At 45.4% G+C, this 20,784-nt stretch overlaps 1 protein-coding gene across 4 annotated transcripts in view; it reads left to right on the plus strand.

Annotated features, from left to right (window-relative positions):
- SEMA5A (semaphorin 5A) overlaps positions 1 to 20,784 on the plus strand; it is a 473,593-nt gene that overhangs the window by 333,243 nt on the left and 119,566 nt on the right. For all 4 annotated transcript variants that reach the window (XM_042997660.1, XM_042997674.1, XM_042997671.1 and 1 more), the window contains one exon: positions 3,326 to 3,530. In XM_042997660.1, coding sequence (XP_042853594.1) covers positions 3,326 to 3,530 — 205 coding nt within the window. The remainder of the gene's footprint in view (positions 1 to 3,325; positions 3,531 to 20,784) is intronic.

Genomic DNA, 20,784 nt, shown 5'->3' on the forward strand with positions numbered 1-20,784 from the left:
AACCCACTTGAGGACCGTGACATTTGTCTTGTTACCCTCTTGCACGGAGTCCCCAAGGTGTCACAGAGACACCTGCGGGAACCCAGTGTGTGAGGCACAGCTAGAGAATTTGCAGCGCATTAGAGAGCTAGATGGGTTACTTACGACCCAATAAATATATACTGTAAATCTAAATAGCTTTCAAAATATGAGAAAGAATCCTTGGGTGAGATATTTATTATAGGCTGGAAAAATAAACCAAGACGTCGTAGAGCAGAGTTCAAAATTAGTTCCTGGCCAACGATGTTGTTACCCAGTTCCGATGTGTGGTAGTTTTTCCCGTACCGTGAAGTAATTTCCCAGCACCGTCTGGGTGTCCTACCATTCGACTCAATTCGGACACTATTTACCTGGAGAGAGCATCGGATCTCACAGGTGCAAGGGTCAGCTCTACAAGCCTTCTGCCCCACCTCTGGCCACTTCAGGTGCTGATCTGAAGTCCAGTTCCTCACCTGTGCTTCGGAACCTCTGGTTACCAATGGAAAGTTCCAGTGATCGCTGCCCTGGGTTCCATTACTTTGCTAGTGGGGCTCACAGAACTCAGAGAAACATTTTATTGACTAGGTTACTGGTTTGTTATGAAATGAGCTAACTCTGGAGGCGATACACCAGGCAAGGTCTGGGGAAAGGCACAGAGCTACTCCGTGCCCTCTCTGAGCCCTAAATCTCCACATGTTCACCAACCCAGAAACCATCTGAACCCTGTCCCTTTTGGGGTTTTATGGAGGCTTCGTTACATGGGCAAGATTGATTGAATCATTGGTTATTGGTGATTGAACTCCGTCTCCATCCCCTCTCCCCTCCCTGGAGGTCAGGGGTGGGCTGAAAGTTCCCTATCTTCTAATTATGTGATTGGGTCTCTAGCCCACTGGCCCAGAGGTGCCTCATTAATTCAGGAGCTGTGTGTCAGAAAGAGGACAAAAACCAAATATGTATTTCTTACGAGTCACGATATCACAATGGCAGTTCAGGTTGATGACTTAAGATATGGGGTCCAGGGTAAAAAAAAAAAAAATGATAAGGGGAGGTCAGTGGTCCTACTACCCAGCTCTAGTCCAAGGAGGCCCCCAGGCTCTCGCAGACCCCCGGATTCCTCGAGGGCAGCACAAGGTCCTCAGTTTTGTGTTATGACTCCTGATTTCTGCGATGCATTAAAAAACAACAACAAAAACCACACGCTGTGCCTAAGACACAAAACCCGTGTGTTAAACTTCACCCAACAAGTAGGTCACTAAGTGCCACCTATGCTTACGCACGGTCATCGGTTTCAGGAAGAGCAATCTGGCAAACACAAGGTCACTCTCAGAGCCAGAGCTCACCTGGGTAGACCTCAGACGGAGTCTGGGAGAGGACTTTCATTTTGTAACACATTTGTTAACAGGCAACGTCCCTGTCCCTTAAGTGCTACTGTTAAATATGATGACGATGTGAAATCTCCTAGCACAGCCCCCTGTCCCATGAGCAGCTGCCTGTGTATTCACCCATTGATTCCTTCCTTTACTTATTCATGCATTTCCCTCTGGCCACTGAAGCCCAGTGCACCATAGAATTGCTGTCCTACTACAAGACAGATTTGCCATTGGTTGAATGGCTTCTCTGTGCCAGGCACACTGTTTTGTTCCTTGGCATCTACAGGCACTTTCAATTAATTTACAAATGCCTTCCACTGATGATCTCAGCTGGCCTCACAACTGCCCTGGGAAGTGAATAGAGCGAGTGTTTTTCTAGCTACTTTATAGGTAGAGACAGAGGCTGAGAAGCAGCGTCTTACTTGAGACCGCATGGCTCCTGGGGCAGCAGCACGGAGCCCTTCACCTGGCCGTGATCCCATCACCTGTGGACCCATCGCCTGGCATAGGGGCTGTCCCTGCAAGGAAATGGGACATTGCACATTGGACAAGACTCGAGATCCATTTCTCTCTGACACTCTCTAATTTTACAACCGGCTTATCATTTTACAGCATGTAGGGCATTTTTATCAAGTGCTACAAAAAACTATCACCTATTTTTATTTTCTTTTTTCTTTTTCTTTCTTAAGACAGAGCATGGGTGGGGGAGGAGCAGAGAGAGGGAGACACAGAATCGGAAGCAGGCTCCAGGCGCTGAGCTGTCAGCGCAGAGCCCGAGGCGGGGTGCGAACCCACGGACCAGGAGATCATGACCTGAGCTGAAGTCGGACACTTAACCGACTGAGCCACCCAGGCGCCCCTCATCTATTTTTAAAAAGCAGTTTCCATCTTACACTTTTCCCCCTGTAACCTGTGATAAAACCAAGTATTAGAAATGACGTGTTATAAACGGCAGTCTCAGATGATATGGACAGGGAAATCTGTTTCTATCAAACTTGCTTATGGGAAGTTCTGCTGGGGGTTAGTCTTTGCTGGTCCCAGGATTCAAGCTTCGGAAAGAGTTGAGAAAGATCAGTGGGGATTCTCTGATTGTGTGCTCTGCCCCAGGAAAGCTTTTCTCCCTTTCCCACCCCGCTGTCTGCTTTATCCTTGCCCAAAACCATGCTGCATGGTACCTGCCCGTCTCTCCACAGCCCAGCTCTGGATTCCCTTCTCAGCATTGCCGGGCCTGATTTTTTCCCCCTTTTATATACCAGATTCATGTTCATGGTGGCTTCTCCGTCTCAACATCTCTTTCCTTCCCTTCTTCTTCCTGGTTTCTTCCTTTACCCTCCTCTTTCCGCTTCTCCCTTCCTCCCTCCCTCTGGCTTAGAGAATGAGCACAAGGCAATAAAGCCACCAGTACCTTGTACCCTTGTGAAATTTACTGGAATAATATTACTTAATTGACAGATTAAAATGGCCTAATTCTATCTCCGTGGAATCCATATCTTGCTTATAGACCCACCGTTCCAGTAGGGATAGTAATAGATCCATATGATGTTCTCGACCGCTGCGTTTTCAATTTTGGCACCTGATTCACAGGCAGATACAGTAGTGTGCGCTTGGCCAGACAGCTTCTATGTAACTTCAACACGTGATGGGGAGTTTTCATTCCTATGCGTTCAGATTAAAGTCAGCACTGATTTCTACCGGATTAATTTTTAACATCTGATCATATATTTCTGTAATGGAGTTGAGAGACTCCCCAGATGTGATGAGTTTAAATCTAGAATGGGAGGGACACTAGGGTCGGGGAGCTTGGAGAGAGCAGAGAAGCACACATGTTTGCACACTGAAGTTCTTAACCTTCCGATTCCCCCTACCTCCAGGGTGGCCAGGATCAGCTGTGCGTGTCCAGGTGGCCGGTCCCCGTAACGGCCTGTTTTCCCTTGCAGTGTGGCACGGTGGACCAGGGCCTGTACATGAACCTGACCGAAAGGAATCTGCAGGATGCTCAGAAGTTCATCCTGATGCACGAGGTGGTCCAGCCTGTGACCTCGGTGCCCTCTTTCATGGAGGACAACAGCCGCTTTTCCCACGTGGCCGTCGACGTGGTGCAGGGCAGGGACATGCTCGTCCACATCATCTATCTGGCCACAGGTAGGAGTTGGCGCCTCCCCTGAAGAGTTTCCTAAGCATGAGATTTCTACGTCCAGCCGCAAGTCGGTCTTCTTTGTCACCCAACAAAACCCACAAACCAGCCTTGTCTTCGTCATCCTCTGTGTTTCTCGTAGGAAACTTAATTTCACTCTTTTTACATTACATTGGCCATGATTTTAGTTGGGAAGACAGCGCCTGGTTTCTTAACTGTCATTTCTTAAGTGCTCATAAAATAAGGCTTTTCTTGGCAAGACCATTTTCATTTGTATAGTTTAAGACAATGCAATTGGAGGGCATTGTTGGGTGCAATATTATCCTGGGATTATCATAATGATTTTCAATGGATTCAAACAGTGCTCGCAAGATATTCCTGGTGTAGGATGTAGATAGAAGAATTTTGAAGAATATGTTTGGAGGCATAAACAACAAAATACTTTGAAGAGAAACCGGCAACACTATTTATCAAATTATAGATGACAGCTAGACATGTCTAGTTTCCAAGGTAACTGGGTACTGGAGGCAGGCGTCTGGCACAGAAAGGGTGCTTGAGACCAGCCTCAGTGACCGTGTCTCAGTCTGCACACCTGTTCAGCTTTTCCTTGCCTTCAGGTCCTCCCGTGCAGAGTCCCCTCACCACGGAGCCCGCCCCCATCCTTACATCCTCTGTCCAGTGCCCTGTCTAATGACCCCTTTCTCACAGAACACAGTTTCTGTTGTCTTTGTTGTTTATAATATCTCATACCCACTACTGGTTGATTTTATTCGGGAAGTCACCAACATTTATTAAATTTTTACTATTTTGCGGTTCGTATGAGCACTGATGAGTCAGATGGTGAACAGACTGGCAACATCCTGCTCTCCTGGGGACAACCAAACATCAGCCAGCCGCTGAGGGGAAGGACCGAGAGAGTGATTGGCTTATGCCGTGAATATGAATAGAGCCACGGGCTAGCAAGAGGCGGGGGGCTCCCATCCTTGGCTGTTGAGGGTTGGTCTCTCCCAGGAGGTGACATTTAAGCTGATAGCTGACTAAGGAGAAAGACCTGGCCTTTCAGGACGAGGGAAACAGCGAAGGTACAGGAGTGGTCAGCTGGGGGCAGTGCCCCTGTGTTGTCAGGTAAGGACAGGGATGTCACTGTGGGATTGACAAAGGAGGCCATGAGTGCCTCTATGGTCAGGAGCAGGAAGGAAGTTAGGTGGAACATCCATGATGAATAAGGCTTGGAAGAGAGAGGATTGATATGGTATCCTAAGGGATTGGGAGTTCAAGTTTGTGGTGTTTTTTAAGAGAAGACAGAATTACCATTGCAGTGTGTGTCTTGCTCGTTAGAGCATAAGAAGAAATCAGGTCTTGGTTTCTGCCATTTTTATCCTTAATGCCCCACAGAGGGCTGGATGTGTGGCCAGTTGAGGAATGAGTGAACTGGACCTTTCCAGAAGTTTCCCTAGTGTTTCTTCATAAGTGTTCTGGTTGGTGCCACGGAGAATAGAGTCATCTTGGAACTCCAGGCGGCTGTTGAGTCCCTCATCCGTACCTGGGGGTGGGGGTGGCGAAGGGAGATGAGGCTGGTGGGTACAGAGCAGGGGCCTCAGCCTGAGCATTCTGACCTTTCCACAACCAAGGCCCTAACAAGGTGGGATTTGCTTCCTTGTGTTTATAATGATTTGTAGCGAGCTTCTGAGGGTTTCTGATGGCACTCTCGTTGTCCTTTAATTGTGTCTGGTGTCTTAGTTCAGGCTGCCGTGACAAAATACCATAGATGGGGTGGGGGTGGAGGGCTTAAACCACAAATCTACTTCTCACCGTTCTGGAGCTGGAAGTTCAAGATCAAGGTGCTAGCCAATTTGTTTTCTGGTGAGAGTCCTCGTCCTCATTCAGTCTCCGTAGATGACCAACTCCTTGCTGTGTCCTCACACGCTGGAAACAGATCATCTCTGTTGTGTCTCTTTAAAAGAGCGCTAATCCCATTTATGGAGGCTCTACCCTCACGGCCTAATGACCTCCCAAAAGCCCCGCCTCGAAATAGCATTGCTTTGAAGATCAGGGCTTCAGTATGAATTTTGGGAGGACGCACACATTCAGTCGTTAGCAGTGAGCAACTTTTTCTACCACTTTTTAAAACTTGCCCACAGGAATAAAATACTTGAAGATCTTTTTTAAATTTTTGTAAGTTTACTTATTTATTTTGAGAGAGAGATGGAAGAGTGTGAGTGGAGGAGGCGCAGAGAGAGAGAGAGAGAGAGAGAGAGAGAGAGAAAGAGAGAATCCCAGGCAGGCTCAGCCCTATCAGCACACAGAGCCCGATGTGGGGCGTGAACCTACGAAACCCTGAGATCACGACCTGAGCCGAAATCAAGGGTCGGACGCTGGACTGATTGAGCCACCCAGGTGCTCCTTGAAGATCTTTATTACAGACAATAAGCTTGCGCAGAATCTAAATCCAATCACAACAGATCGATTTGGGTAAATTGTGAATTTAAGATGAAATTATGGTCAACGTCCGTGGCTTTTTAAAGAGTATATCTTTCTAGAAACTTGCTTGCCCCTATCTGTTTTGAGTGACCTCCTGATTGGGCTCCTGCTCTCCCCTGAACCCCCTCCCACCTCCTCCCACAAGGCAGCTAGGGGATTAGCTCTGGACTCAGTTGCTAGCTACCCGGGTTGTCCCCTCTCCAGGTTTGCAAATCTGATGCTCGTTAACAATGCACCATGTGCCATTCAGCGCATGTGTCTTACAGAGGTTCCTTTTTTTTGTTGTTGTTCTCCACACCTGATTCAGATTTTAATCTATAATTTACAAATTCAGTCATGGCATCCATCAAGATGTCGCTAACGGGAACAGGTTATGGGGGAAGAAGCCACACCACAGAACTCTCCTGCAGCCTCCACGTCTCACTAGTCCGGGTTTTGTTAAACTCAAAAGAAGAGGAATTTCCAGGGGGTGAAGGTCCCCTCCAACAGAGAAATAACCAGGGCTACGTGGGGTCCTAACATGAGCAGTCCTCAAACCATGTGCAGGGATTTGGAGCAGATGCTTGGAGAGTTCCAGTGGTGGCTAGATGCATAGATGGTATTTAAGTTTGTTTAGACTAGCTTGATAATTCTAACCTTAGCACTAATATCAATTACAAATTTCATGTCTCAGTCAAGTTCTGGATCTTTTCATGCATCTCTTATAGCACTGACTAATCCCTTCTTTTGTACGTTTTAATTTAGAATAAAATTTAGTTTTAAATGGTATTATTTTTATTTTTTTTTTTTTTTTAATTTTTTTTTCAACGTTTTTTTATTTATTTTTGGGACAGAGAGAGACAGAGCATGACGGGGGAGGGGCAGAGAGAGAGGGAGACACAGAATCGGAAACAGGCTCCAGGCTCCGAGCCATCAGCCCAGAGCCCGACGCGGGGCTCGAACTCACGGACCGCGAGATCGTGACCTGGCTGAAGTCGGACGCTTAACCGACTGCGCCACCCAGGCGCCCCTAAATGGTATTATTTTTAATGATCCAACATACAGGTTTCTTTTATTTTCCCAAGGAATTGAAATGTATAAGTGGAATATTAGACAAAATATTCCAAAATGCGAGTCTGTTTTTACTAAACCTGCTACGAGCCGGTTTAGTAAGGTAGGGGTGATAAAGATTAGAGATTTTGACTTAAAATTCTAAAGGCTGATGTTGATGTGGTCTTTTATTTATGTCTTCCCAGTAGAGTCCCATCAAGGCAAACCAGGAACATCCCTCCTTTTTGATATTAAAGCTAATACTGAGCACACGTGGCTGGGGCCCTTCCAGGTCCATTGCAGCACCTTCTGGATCTTTACCCAGGAATTCACAAATGCTCACCTGGTAGAGGATGAGGGTGGCACTGACAACTAGCGAACATGAAGCAGAGTGCTTCCTAACTTGCTACTCAAGTCAACTTGATATCTTGGGTTTGGGAATCCAGGTCTGGTGCTAAGTGTATTTTCTCCCCCTGCCCCTCCTTGATTTTACCTGAATTAACAGGCATTGGAGACAACCTTCCAATGGCCACTTGAAAGTTGGTTTATTTTATCTGTCAGCATTATCTAAAAATCGACGCGAAATAGACCTCGGCCGTACGGTGGTTCCTGGTACTTCTCGCAGCTTGAATGTCTCATCCCTGCCGCCCGCCACCCCCCTGAGTCCACCGGCCTTCTCCAGACAAGCCCTGGTCTCTTAGCTACAGCTCGCGTCTCTGTCTTGTTGAAGATCCAGCCAGGCAGGGCTAGGCGCATTATCTGGGCCATGACTGTGCTGCTGTTTTATAAGTTACCTCTTTGAAGGGCTTCTCGGAGCAAGAGGCAAATTGGCATATGGCAACTCCTTTAGAAGTTGTTCGTCCGGACTTGCTAAGTGACCGAGTCTCACGTGCACACAGCTGCTCACTTTCTCTCTGCAAAGATAAAATTAGAGCCCTGTTGACCACTCATGTGTTCCGCGGCTCTCCTCCTTACTTGACCCGCGAATGCCATCGTTTCTGGCACTTCTGCCTCCGTGGCATTCCTTTGCTGGATTCCGTCTTTCCTGCTTGCCCCTCATGTGTGGCTATGACTCAGGCCCTGCCCATTGTCACGGTGGTTCTAGTCTATGCTGCCTCCCTGCAAATACCATTCAGTTTCAGGGGTTCTACCATCCCTTCCTGGACGAAGTACATTCCTTGTATTTTGACCTTGCCTCAGTTCCAGTGTGTCTGTAGTTGAATGTGTATCTTTATTGCCCAGATCTGCTTCTGTTCCTGTATATTCTCTCTCGTTCTTGTTCAGGCAGCACATCCTGGAGTTTCAAAGCCTCTGCCCCCTCTGTGAACCATCCGTTTTACTTTTCCAAAACTTATTCCCTTAATTCAGACCCTTGTTATTTCTAGAGTACTGTATTTTTGTTGTTGTTTATTTACTTTGGGGGTGGGGGAGCAGAGAGAGACAATCCTCACATGGAGCTTGAACCCATGAACCGTGAAATCGTGACCTGAGCCGAAAGCAAGAGTTGGCTGCTTAACCGACTGAGCCACCCAGATGCCCCTAGAGTACTATTTTAAATCAGCGTTTGTTCCACTTGAGAATGGGTAAGACCTTGATTCTGATTCAGTATAGCGAGCTGGGATTATTTGGACCAATAAGAGAACTAACATCAAATTACAAATTTTATTTCACTTTAAAAATTTTATTTTTATTATATTTTATTCAAGTACAGTTAACACACAATATTACATTAGTTTCAGGTATACAACATAGGGATTCCACAAGTTTCTACATTATGCAGAAAGCTGGGATTTCTAACAGGCTCCCAGGTGAACTTAACGGTGTCCATTTCTGGACCATATTCAAGCCGTGCAGTTCTGGATGAAATAATAATTTTGACCTAGAATCTCTCTATAACAGATGTATCTCACCTCTGTCTGTGGTTAGGCACTGACATCACTGTGACTGGTTTCTAATTGTTTGTGATGCAGATATAAAATCTGTGACCCAACATGAGCCTAACGGATACGTTCACTGTTCCTTTCAGTAGCTACTGTTATGATTTGCTAACTCGTCTGAGAACATCTGGTACTTGCTTTGACAGAAAATGTTGAAGATGCAGCCAGCTAGTACAGAACGATTAACATTATCAGGCAAAAAAAAAAAGTCAGAAATCATCTGTAATAGAACTTGGTGGTCTAGACAAGGGGCCAGCAAAGTTACAAGGAACGATTTCTCCAAAAACAAAAAAAGGAAGATTGGGTCTGAAAATTTCAAAGCACAACAAGTTTCAGCAATATTGATTCAGAGTAAATGAGCACTGGATAGAGCCAGGTTAATTTTTAAATCCCAAAGATAAAGAATTATTGAGGAGAAAAAATAATGCCAGGGGTCTCTTTTACAAGCCCCAGACAAGACCCGTTCCTGCTTAGATTCCACCACACAGTTGATAGAGCAGCTTTGAGAAATAATGGAAAGTAAAACAGAGCAGTGGAAGCCTTAAGAGCAGATTGCAAGCACAGCAATGTATACAATAACTGGAGGAAAATTAAATGTGACTCGAGGATTTTATTCTAGGATAATCTTTCCTTCAAAAGTAAAGGAGGATTCACGGTATCCAGTGTCCGTGATTCCTACCTTAAAAACAGAAAACCTTGATTTCTAGCCAAAGGAAGAAACATCAGAAGAGAAACCTCAGGAAAGAAGTCATGGGGAAAGGATGGGTGTTGGGATGAGAATCCATTTTAATTTCGGATAAAGAGAAATGAAGATGCCCTATAGGACCTGACGGTAAGGGTAAGCAAGGGCTGTGAGAGTTGGTGGAGCACAGCATGCTGGGACAGCTGAGAGAAGGCCTGTGAATTGGACATCCCTCGGAGCGTGTGCTCAGCTTCTCTTGCCTTACTTTATCCTGGGCCTTCAGCCATTCGCTGTCTCAGCCACCACCATGGCTGATGGGTTCCCGGCAGGACCGTGGGATTCTTCCAACTGATGCCTACTGGCTGGTGGCCAGGCGCCCCCTGCCACCTCCGGACCTGGATGAGACATCGTGCCACTCGCATGGGGTCCCGCTTCTCACGCAGGTGCAAAAGGGACGGGGAGATGCCCTCAGAAAGGCAGGGAGCTCAACTCCCTGTGAGGTGAGCTTCACCCAGTGAGATGCGGGGCATGGGAAGAAACGAGCTGATGAGTTTCGCTTCTCTTTTCCCCTCCGGTGGGCTGTCCGAGGCAAGTAGCCAGGCACATGTCTCTTTGTAGCTTGACGTAAGGGAGTGGCCCCAGGGTGACACCTCACAGGGCATTCCTTCCCATTCCTTCCTGCTTCCTTTTTTTTTTTCTTTTAATATTAGTTCCTGGTGTACAATATACTCTTCTTTTCTTCCTTCACACACGCAGCCCTGGGGTTGTCCCCCTAATCATGCATTAGCTCTTAAGCCTGCTTCACACTCTGTTTTCTAGGCAATCAGAGTCAGGGAGACTTCACTCAACCCCGTAGAGCTGCATGGCTACAAACATAGGCAGACATAGAAGAAGAGATGAGCTCTATAGACCATGTTGAGCTACTCAGATTTCAACCTATAATCACTCAAGAATAATAAAACTCAACATTTTGTTTTTGTTGTTTAATTTTTTTTAATGTTTATTTATTTTTTGAAAGAGAGAGAGAGACAGAGTATGAGCAGGGGAGGGGCAGAGAGAGAGGGAGACACAGAATCCGAAGCAGGCTCCAGGCTCCGAGCTGTCAGCACAGAGCCCGACGCGGAGCTCGAACTCACGAACCGTGAGATCATGACCTGAGCCGAAGTCGGACGCTTAACCGACTGAGCCATTCAGGCACCCCTAACACTGAACATTTTGTAAAGAAAGGAAGTAACATGAAGCAATCAGTATTTCCAGCTGTCACTGTCCATAATTCCTGGAGAATGAATTGGAGGGTAGCCCCGAGGATAGAAATGGGAGAATTTGGGTCTAGAGCATCAGTATAATTTTGCTGCAAGATTTGCCAGTTATGCGAAAGCAATCGTTATAGGGACATGTCATTTCACTGCAGTTGTGTATTGAAGACTGGTCTGTGCTCAAGGCTACTTAATTCAAAATCCACGTCCAGGAGGAGATGGGTGTGGCGGGAGTGGCTAACAGACTGGCAGCGATGGGGTAGACTGAGGCATGCACTCGTAACTGGGGCGATATTGCCCCTAAGGAGGCAGACGTTGATTCCTGAGTGACAAAAATATCTTACCTTTATCCACAAAGCACAGATATACACGCACTGCATAAGCAAAAACATATATATATAACTATATATTTATGTTTTATTTTATATTTATATTTTTTATATATTATATATAATTAATTACAGATTAATTATATATAATATATTATATACTTATATATAATATATTATATATATTTATATTTATATATGTTATATTTATATATTTATTTTATATTTATATATTTATATTTATATTAATTTTATATTTATATTAATTTTATATTTATATAATAATTTATATTTATATATATACAGTAGCATATATATACATATAGTGTATATATAGTCTTTATATATATGGTGTATATATAGTCTATATATATATATATATATATATATATATATTGTATATAATACATATAGTGTATATATAGTCTTTAGTATTAAAATTTCCTGTGCTGGAGGACAAGTACAGAAAAAAAAACCCCAAAACTGTGAAGAGTCTCCTTGTCAGAGAGATAAAGGAAAAAACATTTGAGAAACACTGTTCTTGGGGATTTTTGTGGAGAAAAGTTAACAGATTTAGTGTATGTTCTGGAAGTATGGAAGGATGAGGAAATGGATAAGATCACTAGTAACTCCTGATTTGTTTGCTGTGGGCAGGACAGTGATTGCTGACAACCTTTTCTAAGAAGGAAGAACTGGAAATGTGGGGCCCCGATTCCCTGGAGAGGGTTGAGCTGTGAACACAGTAGACTCCCAGCCAGGAAGAAGCTCGTATTTCAGAGAGAGGTACAAACCACAAAACGGTTAGGTTAAATGTCGGTTGGGGGAAAAGTACAGCACAAAGAAGGAAGGAGGGAGGCCAGGTTTCAGCGTTAACAAGTCATTTGTAAGGGAAACAAGTGGGATCCATTGTGTTTAATGGTTTTTAGGAAGTAGGAGGTAGAGGCTAGAATTCCACTTCCAAGGACTTTCATGTTTTAGAAAGTGCCATTTTGAGTCTTTTTGGTAGAGATTAGACTCCATGAATCTGACTTTAGAAAGTTTGCAGCTACTGATGGGAATCGTCTCAATGAGAAGGCCCACTGTGCAGGAGAAAGGGTCACTGAATGGGTGACATTCTGAGGGCCACCAGAGGTTGGGGTCAGATAATAACCCCAGGGAGGAGAAAGGAGACGCCTCAATGCAGATGGGACCCCAGCACTCATGCTTCCTGTGGCTTTTCCATGAGTACCGTGGAGAAAATATAGCCAGTGAGTGGCTGTATCCTACCCTCCCTTTCTTCTCTTTCAAATATATTTTCAATATAGAATAGAATATAGAATATGTATTTATTGTTACTTGCTACCAACCATTATTAAAATTCAGAAATCAGTAATGATAAAATAATTGCAGGGAATAATAGCAGTGTAGGAAAATCCCAATTGAGCTTGTAGAAAAAACAGAGAAAGAAACAATGTTCTGCGTACTCTAGAAATTTCTCCTGTAAGAGTAACGATTGGGGACTAGCTTATTAGCAAATGCAAAAATCCCATTCCAGACGTTATCTCCCTGGGTGCAGTTCCTTCCAGTACCTTCTCTTAAGCCCTGCAGTTCCCCTTTTGTAGAGAGGAACATGACGCTGCTGAGTGAAGGACAGGCCCCAACAGTCCCTAGGACTGAAGTACACAAGACTTGAGAGGCTCTAGGGAGATCCCTGTGGGCACTAAAAATTAAGTCATTCATTTCTGTGGCCATTATCACCCACTGTCTCCCTCACGATTTACAGTCGGTGTCACGAGCAAGCGTGAAGTTGTGCACATCTTTTGTTGGGAAGATTTTGCAACAGTCACCCCTAATTCTGTCCTTCTCGCTGGACATCAAAAATCCAAACTTAATCTGAACATGCTCTATGTGTGTCTGTTTGTGTAAGGTGTTCCCATAGGCTAGAAGGAAGCATTCTGTAGTTTGAGTGTTCCTCAGATAGAATTTAACAAATTTTGAGTTTAATGATAAAATAACTGCCGGGAATAATAGCCGTGTAGGAAAATCCCAACCACCCGGCGTTATGGGTTAAATTGTGTCCTCCCAAAAGACACGGTGAAGTCCCAACCCACCCAACCCACCATTATCTCAGACTGTGAGCTTACTGGGGGATAGGGTCTTTGCAGGTACAAGTAGTTAAAATTAAGCCCCATAGGAGTCAGGTGGACCCTTTATCAGATATGCCTGGTATCCCTATAAGAGGAAGAGAAAGACCCGCATAGGGAGAATGATGTGACCACACAGACGGAGACCGGAATGAACAGCCACAAGCCAAGGAGCACCAATGATGGACAGCCACCACCAGAAGCTGGGAAGAGACAAGGAAGGATTTTGCCCAGAATCTCAGGGAGTACAGACTTCCAGCCTTCAGGACTGCGAGTCAATACGTTTCTGTACCTTAAGCCATCCAGAATGTGGTATTCTATCTCAGCAGCCCCAGGACACTAATCCACCTGAGGGTACTTGGCCACTTTGCATCTGACCTTGCAGCCAAACGTCAGGTGTGTAGCCTGGCCTTCTCCTGTTCCGCTGACATTTCTCAATGACCAGAACTCAATGAACAAAATTTGCATTTTTGTATTAGTTTATGTGAAGCCCAATTAAAATGGAAAGTGTACTGTTGAAAACAATTTAAAAACGCCAAGCCACTTAAAATGGCATAAGAACAACCTATTGTTTTGCTTTACTAAACACAGGAGCGTTCGTTCTTGTATTTTAAGACGTGTTGTTTTTAAACGTGTTTTCCGAATAATTTTAGTTGCTTACGCCCAGCTCCCCACCCACACAATAATAAGTTCAATGCTACCACTTAGTGGCTGTCCCGGTTTCCTCTAAATGTGATGCAGTCCGCCCCGGCGTCTACGGAGTGGCCCATTTTCCTGCTCTTTTCTTCTCTGCCTTCTCTCCCCCCACCTGTCGTGTCGGAGACCCTGCTGAGTCTTCTACTCTTCCTCTTGCTTGTTGCACATGATCAGCATTGATTGCAAGTTGCCTCAAGTAGTAAAGTGCTGTGGTCTGTGGGCGGAAGAAATACACACCGTTTCTCTTCACCCCATGTCTTCACATAAATCCCGACTGATGCTCACATTTGACGTATCTCGTTAAGGTTTCGTGGTCGTTACTAGAGTTGAAGTACGATAGCCTCCCGTTCCCAGACCTACTGTCCTCCTGTTTCTACAGATATCTGGGTAGTATGCCTAGATCGTTTCTGTGGGAGAGGATCTCAAACCCCAAAGAGGTTTTACCGGTGTCTGCCCAATGCCCCACGTCTCCACTGCTGCACAGGAACAGAGGAACCCTTTCTCCCTGGAGACTTTGCAAGGCGATGATATCAACAACGTACCGTATCTCTTCGCTCTTTCCTCCTTCCTCTCTTTGTACCGTGACCTAGATGCGTGTTGTTTTCCTGACATGAGGGACAAACACACAACATGTCAGGAGAGTCCTCCAGCCACCCTACAGGCGGTGAGGTGGCTGCGTCTCTCCCCCAGGGGGTGCCACCTCCGACTCAGTTGTTCCAGACCCCTGGGGAGCCTTCAGGAATCCCTCCAGAAGCAATTGACGCGGACCTCTGAGCACAGAGGATCGGGACGAGGTTTTGTGTTTCCTTTGAGAAGGCAAGGGACAGAATTTTAGAATGCCGGTGCGCATCCACGCTGCAGGCGGGCATTAGAGAGATATGTGAAATTGCTGTCAACGGGCCTAACACGGCCATTGTCTCCGCTGTTCAATCAGAAAAAATAAATTGTCGTCAGTACTATAAAATCTGGAATGGTTGGCTTCTGTTACGTTAGCAAATTGAATCTGTGCGCTAGGAAAACTTGGGTTCCACTCAGATGGCCAGGGTGCCGTCGGTCGTCTTTTGTCCCTTGAAAGCAATGTTGTCTTCAGAGTAAATCTTTCTGTAATGATTTCATCTAACACAATGGCCGTGGTCACGGGGGCTTTGCAGAGGCGGCAGGTCGTGTGGGCCACAGCGGAGGCCCATCTGATCAGGCCACCAGATTCCTTGTAGGGTTGTCTACGCCTTGGTTTTAAAAATCTCCCTTTTTCAGTCTTTGCGCAAGCATCTCCTTGCTAACCTGTAGAGACAATGTTTGCCCGGCAGCGATGGCCAGCCGCTGCTGAGCAGATTTAAGCCTTGGCCTCTAGGTCATTAAATTCTAGAAGCAGATAGCAGGCCCTCAGAAGGACTAGGAAGGACTAGGCACAGTCTCCACTGCATGAGAAAATGTCATTAACAGTGACATTATATACAGGCTTTTCGTTCAGAAGCGGTCACACAGCAGAGGGACCGGAAGAAAAAACACCCCATCGTTTCTTTGCACGTTAGCCTTCCGAAGAGGAAGTGTGGATAGAAGAATCCCTTGGTGTGAAAGGGATCTGACGGACCCAGGAGTGAGAGAACGCCCAGGTAGAGGGAGCCAGGCACACCTATTAGTGTCCCCGCTGGAAGCCATTAGAAAAAGTGGGCTGTCCCCAGATCATCATGGCGGATTAACGCAGCGTACTCCCTTCCACCAGGAAGTCTGCAGCCAACTGTGATTTGAGTGAACAGCCTGATACGGTGGCGCAATTACTGACAGTGCACGTGTCTGCAAACAAACCTGTGGTGGATGGAAGGAAACAGTATTTGTCATTTGCAGAGATGTCAACAGAAGAATTTCTTTTAATTTTTGTCCTCCAAGAAATAGCATAGTTTCACAGTGAGATGAAAAATCTGGTCACTTGTTGGTTGGCTTATAGAATTTTCATCCCTCTTTCCTTTTGAAACACGAGAGATGGGCACACGGTTGCTTTTTAAATAAGGTATTTTATGGTCTTTAAATAGAATTGCCCGTACAAAAAGATGTTGCAGCGTTCTTATCAAGGAACCATATAATTCTCATGGTGTTAAGGAGGGGGTGGTGTTCCAAGCTGATGTCCTTAGGGGCCAGTGCTTCCCTGACTTGACTTACCTGTTCAATAAATAAGTATGGGGGAGAGGAAGGGGGAAAAAGTTACAGAGAGGGAGGAAGGCAAACCATAAGAGACTCTTAAATACTGAGAAAGAACTGAGGGTTTATGGGGGGAGAGGGGAAAGTGGGTGATGGGCATTGAGGAGGGCACCTGCTGGGATGAGCACTGGGTGTTGTAGGGAAACTAAGTTGACAATAAATTATATTTAATATAAAAAATAAAAAAAATAAAACTTAAAAAAATAAGTATTTGCTCAGAGAAGCTAAGGACGTGACTGTTACTAATGGAACCTTGTAGGAAGAATGGAGACAGCTGAACCGACCCAACCCTAAGTCGAGAAAACCTGAAATGATAATTACATAGGCAGTTACACATCTAGACCAAAGAAAAATCAATGTGGAATAAAAGTTCCTTCCCTCGTTTTGCCTTGGATGACCTTAGGAAATGATAATCATTGCCAAATGTGCAGGTAGGTGGAAAGTGAGTACCTGTCTGTCCATCTGTCCATCCAGCCATCCTTCTCATCACCCAGCCCTCCCCCCCACTGTCATTACTTTACCCCAAATATGAAAAAAACAAACAAAAAACAACCTCTTCTTTTGGTTTTGTGTCACTCTTTAAGAGCATTCAATGCAAATTAGTTAAATTTCTGACCGATCACTTTGTGTATTTCTAAAGACTACAGAAGCTTAACTCAGTGTGAAATTAAAAAAGAAAAATTAATGTTTATTTTTGAGAGAGAGCAGAGAGCACGCGCAAGCAGGGGAGGGGCAGGGAGAGACACACACCCATAATCTGAAGCAGGCTCCCAGCTCTGAACTGTCAGCACAGAGCTGACATGGGGCTCAAACCCACAAACTGTGAGATCATGACCTGACCCAAGCCGAAGTCAGATGTTTAGCCAACTGAGCCCCCCAGGCACCCCTTCAGTTTGAAACTTTTAAAGCATTTTGAGATTAAAACAATGCCCAGGAGGGGGGTTCTTGCCATCTGTTTTTTAAAAAATGTTTATTTATTTTGAGAGGAAGAGTGAGCAGGGGAGGGGCAGACTGAGAGGGAAAGAGAGAACCCCAAGCAGGCTCCACACTGTCAGCACAGAGCCCAGTGTGGGGCTCAATCCCACGGACCGTGAGATCATGACATGAGCCAAAATCAAGAGTCAGACACTTAACCAACTGAGCCACATAGGCACCCCATGTTTTTAGTCTAACTATTGTGCTCCCAACTGGGTATAATGAAACTGATTGAATATATGATCTTTTTTATTTGAGGAATGAAACTTGAGTTGGAAAAAAGGAAAGGAGAATTTGCTCAAGGAAAATTTGTTTCTTCAACTAGAAAGTATGCAAGAAGCATTGTTACCATGTGAGGCTAAAATACTGAAGAGTTGTCTGCAGTCAGTAAGAGTCCCTTACAATGACCCTGACCTAAGGCCAGTAGAAGTTGGTTTGCACACTCTCAGAACAGATAGGAGGTTTTAGAGGCCTCAGTTTCCACTTATTTGTACCAAAAAGTAAATATTCCACTAATTAATTGTCTGAATACTCAAATACATTTCTGGGATTTTGGAAAAATAATTTAAAAATTCACCGTCAGTATTGAAAGAGATTAATTATCAAGGTAGAAGCCTCATTGATATGGTCCTCATTGATATCATCACTTAATTAATTTTTAAAATCTGATCTTCAGCAAAAGATCACTGGTTCAATGTGAAAAATAGTGGTCCTGACTTGTCCTTGATAAATTGGGTCATCTTCACAATGAATTGCTGCTCCTTGAGTTAAACAATAATTTTTTTCTTTCCTTTAGAAATTTTATAGATTGCACAATGTTGGTATTTTTTTAGATACTGGTGTTCAGCATTAGTTTATTTCTGCGTGGACTGGATAAGAGCCAGTTGTCTTGGTGTTTCCTGAATTGCTGTCCTGTGGTGATCCGCCTGGCAGTTTGTCTTCAGGAATCTCTAACTTTTGAAGGTGGGCCCTTAACCCGCACCTCACCTCCGGGTTCCTCAGATTCCTTCCGGGCCTTGGGCACCGAGCATGCTGGGAGCAAGAAGACGCAGGCTCAGTGCCGGCTCATCTCACCCTGGCTCTGGACTCTCTCCTAGTTTTAGTGACAGAGCCTTTGACATCTCTCCCGAGCGGTGATCCAGTCTTTTCTCCAGTGTCTGGGTTTTGTCCTGTGTCCTCTGACACATGGCCCTTCCAGGAATCAGGGGGCTGCTCGTGGACCCTGAGGCTGGCCCTGCCCCATCTCCAAAGAACCTGTTGTCCCTCGCCCCCGGTCCCGTGTTTCCTGCTGTCTGATTGGGACCCTCACCATGGCCTTCAATGTATAACTGGTTTTAGGCTTTGACTGTCTCTCAAATAGTCGAGTCTTAGTTATGGAAAAACAGTGTATTTTGTTAGGACTCATAATGTGCCTTCTTCGTGATTGAGAACTGGGCTGGGATGCCACGTAGATCACAAACTAAACCCATGGAAGATTCGGAGAGCCACACTGGAAAGTCAGCGTGGAAGCCAGAAAGCTGAAGGGCTCTGGAATCTGCCCGTCGGTGTGGGGCCTATGATCTCAGAAGTGTCACGGGGAGAGCCCATTTCCCTACGCGGGGACATTTGAGAATACATGTCACACCTGCCCGTTGGATCCAGCTAGGGCTTTCCTGCCCCTCGGATATTTGGTTCCTTATCTCACATCCCTGTTTCATGCTTTTGGAGGTCCACACTTGTCCCCATAACTTCTGTTAAGACATCCCTGCTCTTCCATTCACAGAGTCCCATCTATGCTCAGGTGGAATATGTTTCTCGAGCTGTCAGCGCATCTCGAAAGATAAGATGGCTGCCTGGTGGGGAAGGATGGGTGGGTCGTCCTAAGAGGAGGCACAGAATATGGAAAACTGAAAGCTATGGAAAGATATGGGGGCTTTTGAAAGGTGAGAAATTTAAATTCGCTGGAGTTGTGGGTGGAGAGACAGGAGATAAAGCTGAAAGATAGGATGTGCCACATTGAAATTCTTATCCTAACAAATGAATTCAGGATTTCACATGCATGAACAGATTAGAGCCAAAGGGGAAGAGACATGACAGGGTTTCAAATATGGCGAGTTCCAGTTGCATGGGGGCGGTCTGGTAGTTGGAAATCCTTTTTTTGAAGCGAAAGAGAAAAGTTTGGGTCAGTAATAGAGACCTCAGCTCAGCTCTGAAGCCATAGGAATGGATAAGGTCATGCCTGAAGAAAGTGCATGAAAATTGTAGCTACCAAATAGCTTGACGCATCAGCTGCGAGTTCGTAATTAGTATAAGGTAGCAATTCAGAAAAATGACAATTTTTATTCCATTGAATAGCGAGCTCTCTTTTTTTCCCCTTTTAAATTAATGTTGCAAAAGTACAAAAGTGCTTAGCATAGATTTTTCTCAACCATCCCGGCTCACACTAATGGGACCAGACGCAGTGTAAATTTCACCAGTGGGGTGCGAGGCTGATTTAGACTCTGTGTTCCTGCCTGGTGACTGTCAGAGAAGGGCGGCCGACACTGCCAGCCGGGTGGCTGTTTTGTAATTGAGATACAATAAATCTAAGGCGAGTAATTTCCTTCTGGAAACTTGAATTGCCTCCTTAGCGGGAAGATGAGAGTTAGATTTAAGTGGTGTGGTCAGAGGGGAGTTTTGAGAGGACACCCAGAGGGCTGGATTGATCGCTCTCATTTTAAATGTAATACTGTTTTTATTCACGAGAAACTCCAGTGATAAACTTCCTATAAGCATCGGCCTATGATTTTGCATACTTTAAAGGAGGATGTGGTCTGGTGTGGTTTTCTGTAAGGCGGTAGACGCTGTTGGCTCAGAGGTAGGATCTCCCCTCCAGCTTTGGGTGTGGTGAGGACGGACAGAGGCAGGAGCCTGTTCGGTTTAGACGACACTGGAGTAGGGCTTATAATCCACGAGCTGGAAGTGGCAAGACAATAATTCTAGCGGATTCTTACGTAATGTGCCCCGCGTGCCAGGCATCGTTCAAGCCCTCTGTACAGAGAAGCTCACCGCGTGGTCCCCAGCCTGTGAGCTGGACCCCAGGGTGAAGGAGACGCAGAGGGTGACTGGCCTGCTCTTGGCCAGGTGGCCTGTAAGTGTTGGAGTCGGGAGTCTAACCCGGGCCGTGGGGCCCCAGGGTCCACACTCTGAACCCTGCGCTCTCCTCGAACACCTACCGTGTGCCAGGCACCGTTGCAGATGCCAGCGAGATCACAGTGACGAAGACCAGCTACGTCCTCCAGGACCACCGTCCCTGGAACTTATCAACCCAGGGCGAGATGTGGGAATATGGTTTAAAATAATACTTAGGGTTAGAAGAATGTCGCATACAATTTATGACTAAGAGGCTTCAACTGGCTAGCGTATTCTTGGGAAAAAGAAAATAATGCATTAGTTGAATCTGATAAAATGAGTTAATCAAAAGCTCCATTTTAAGCGTATAGTAACCACGAAGCCCTGTTTTCCTCTTTAAATTCCCTTGTACTATATAAATGCAATGCTGAGCTCCCACTGCCAAAACCAGTTTAATTCATTTGCCCA

Source organism: Panthera tigris, chromosome A1 (assembly GCF_018350195.1).
Source record: "Panthera tigris isolate Pti1 chromosome A1, P.tigris_Pti1_mat1.1, whole genome shotgun sequence".
Classification (NCBI taxonomy): Eukaryota; Metazoa; Chordata; class Mammalia; order Carnivora; family Felidae; genus Panthera; species Panthera tigris.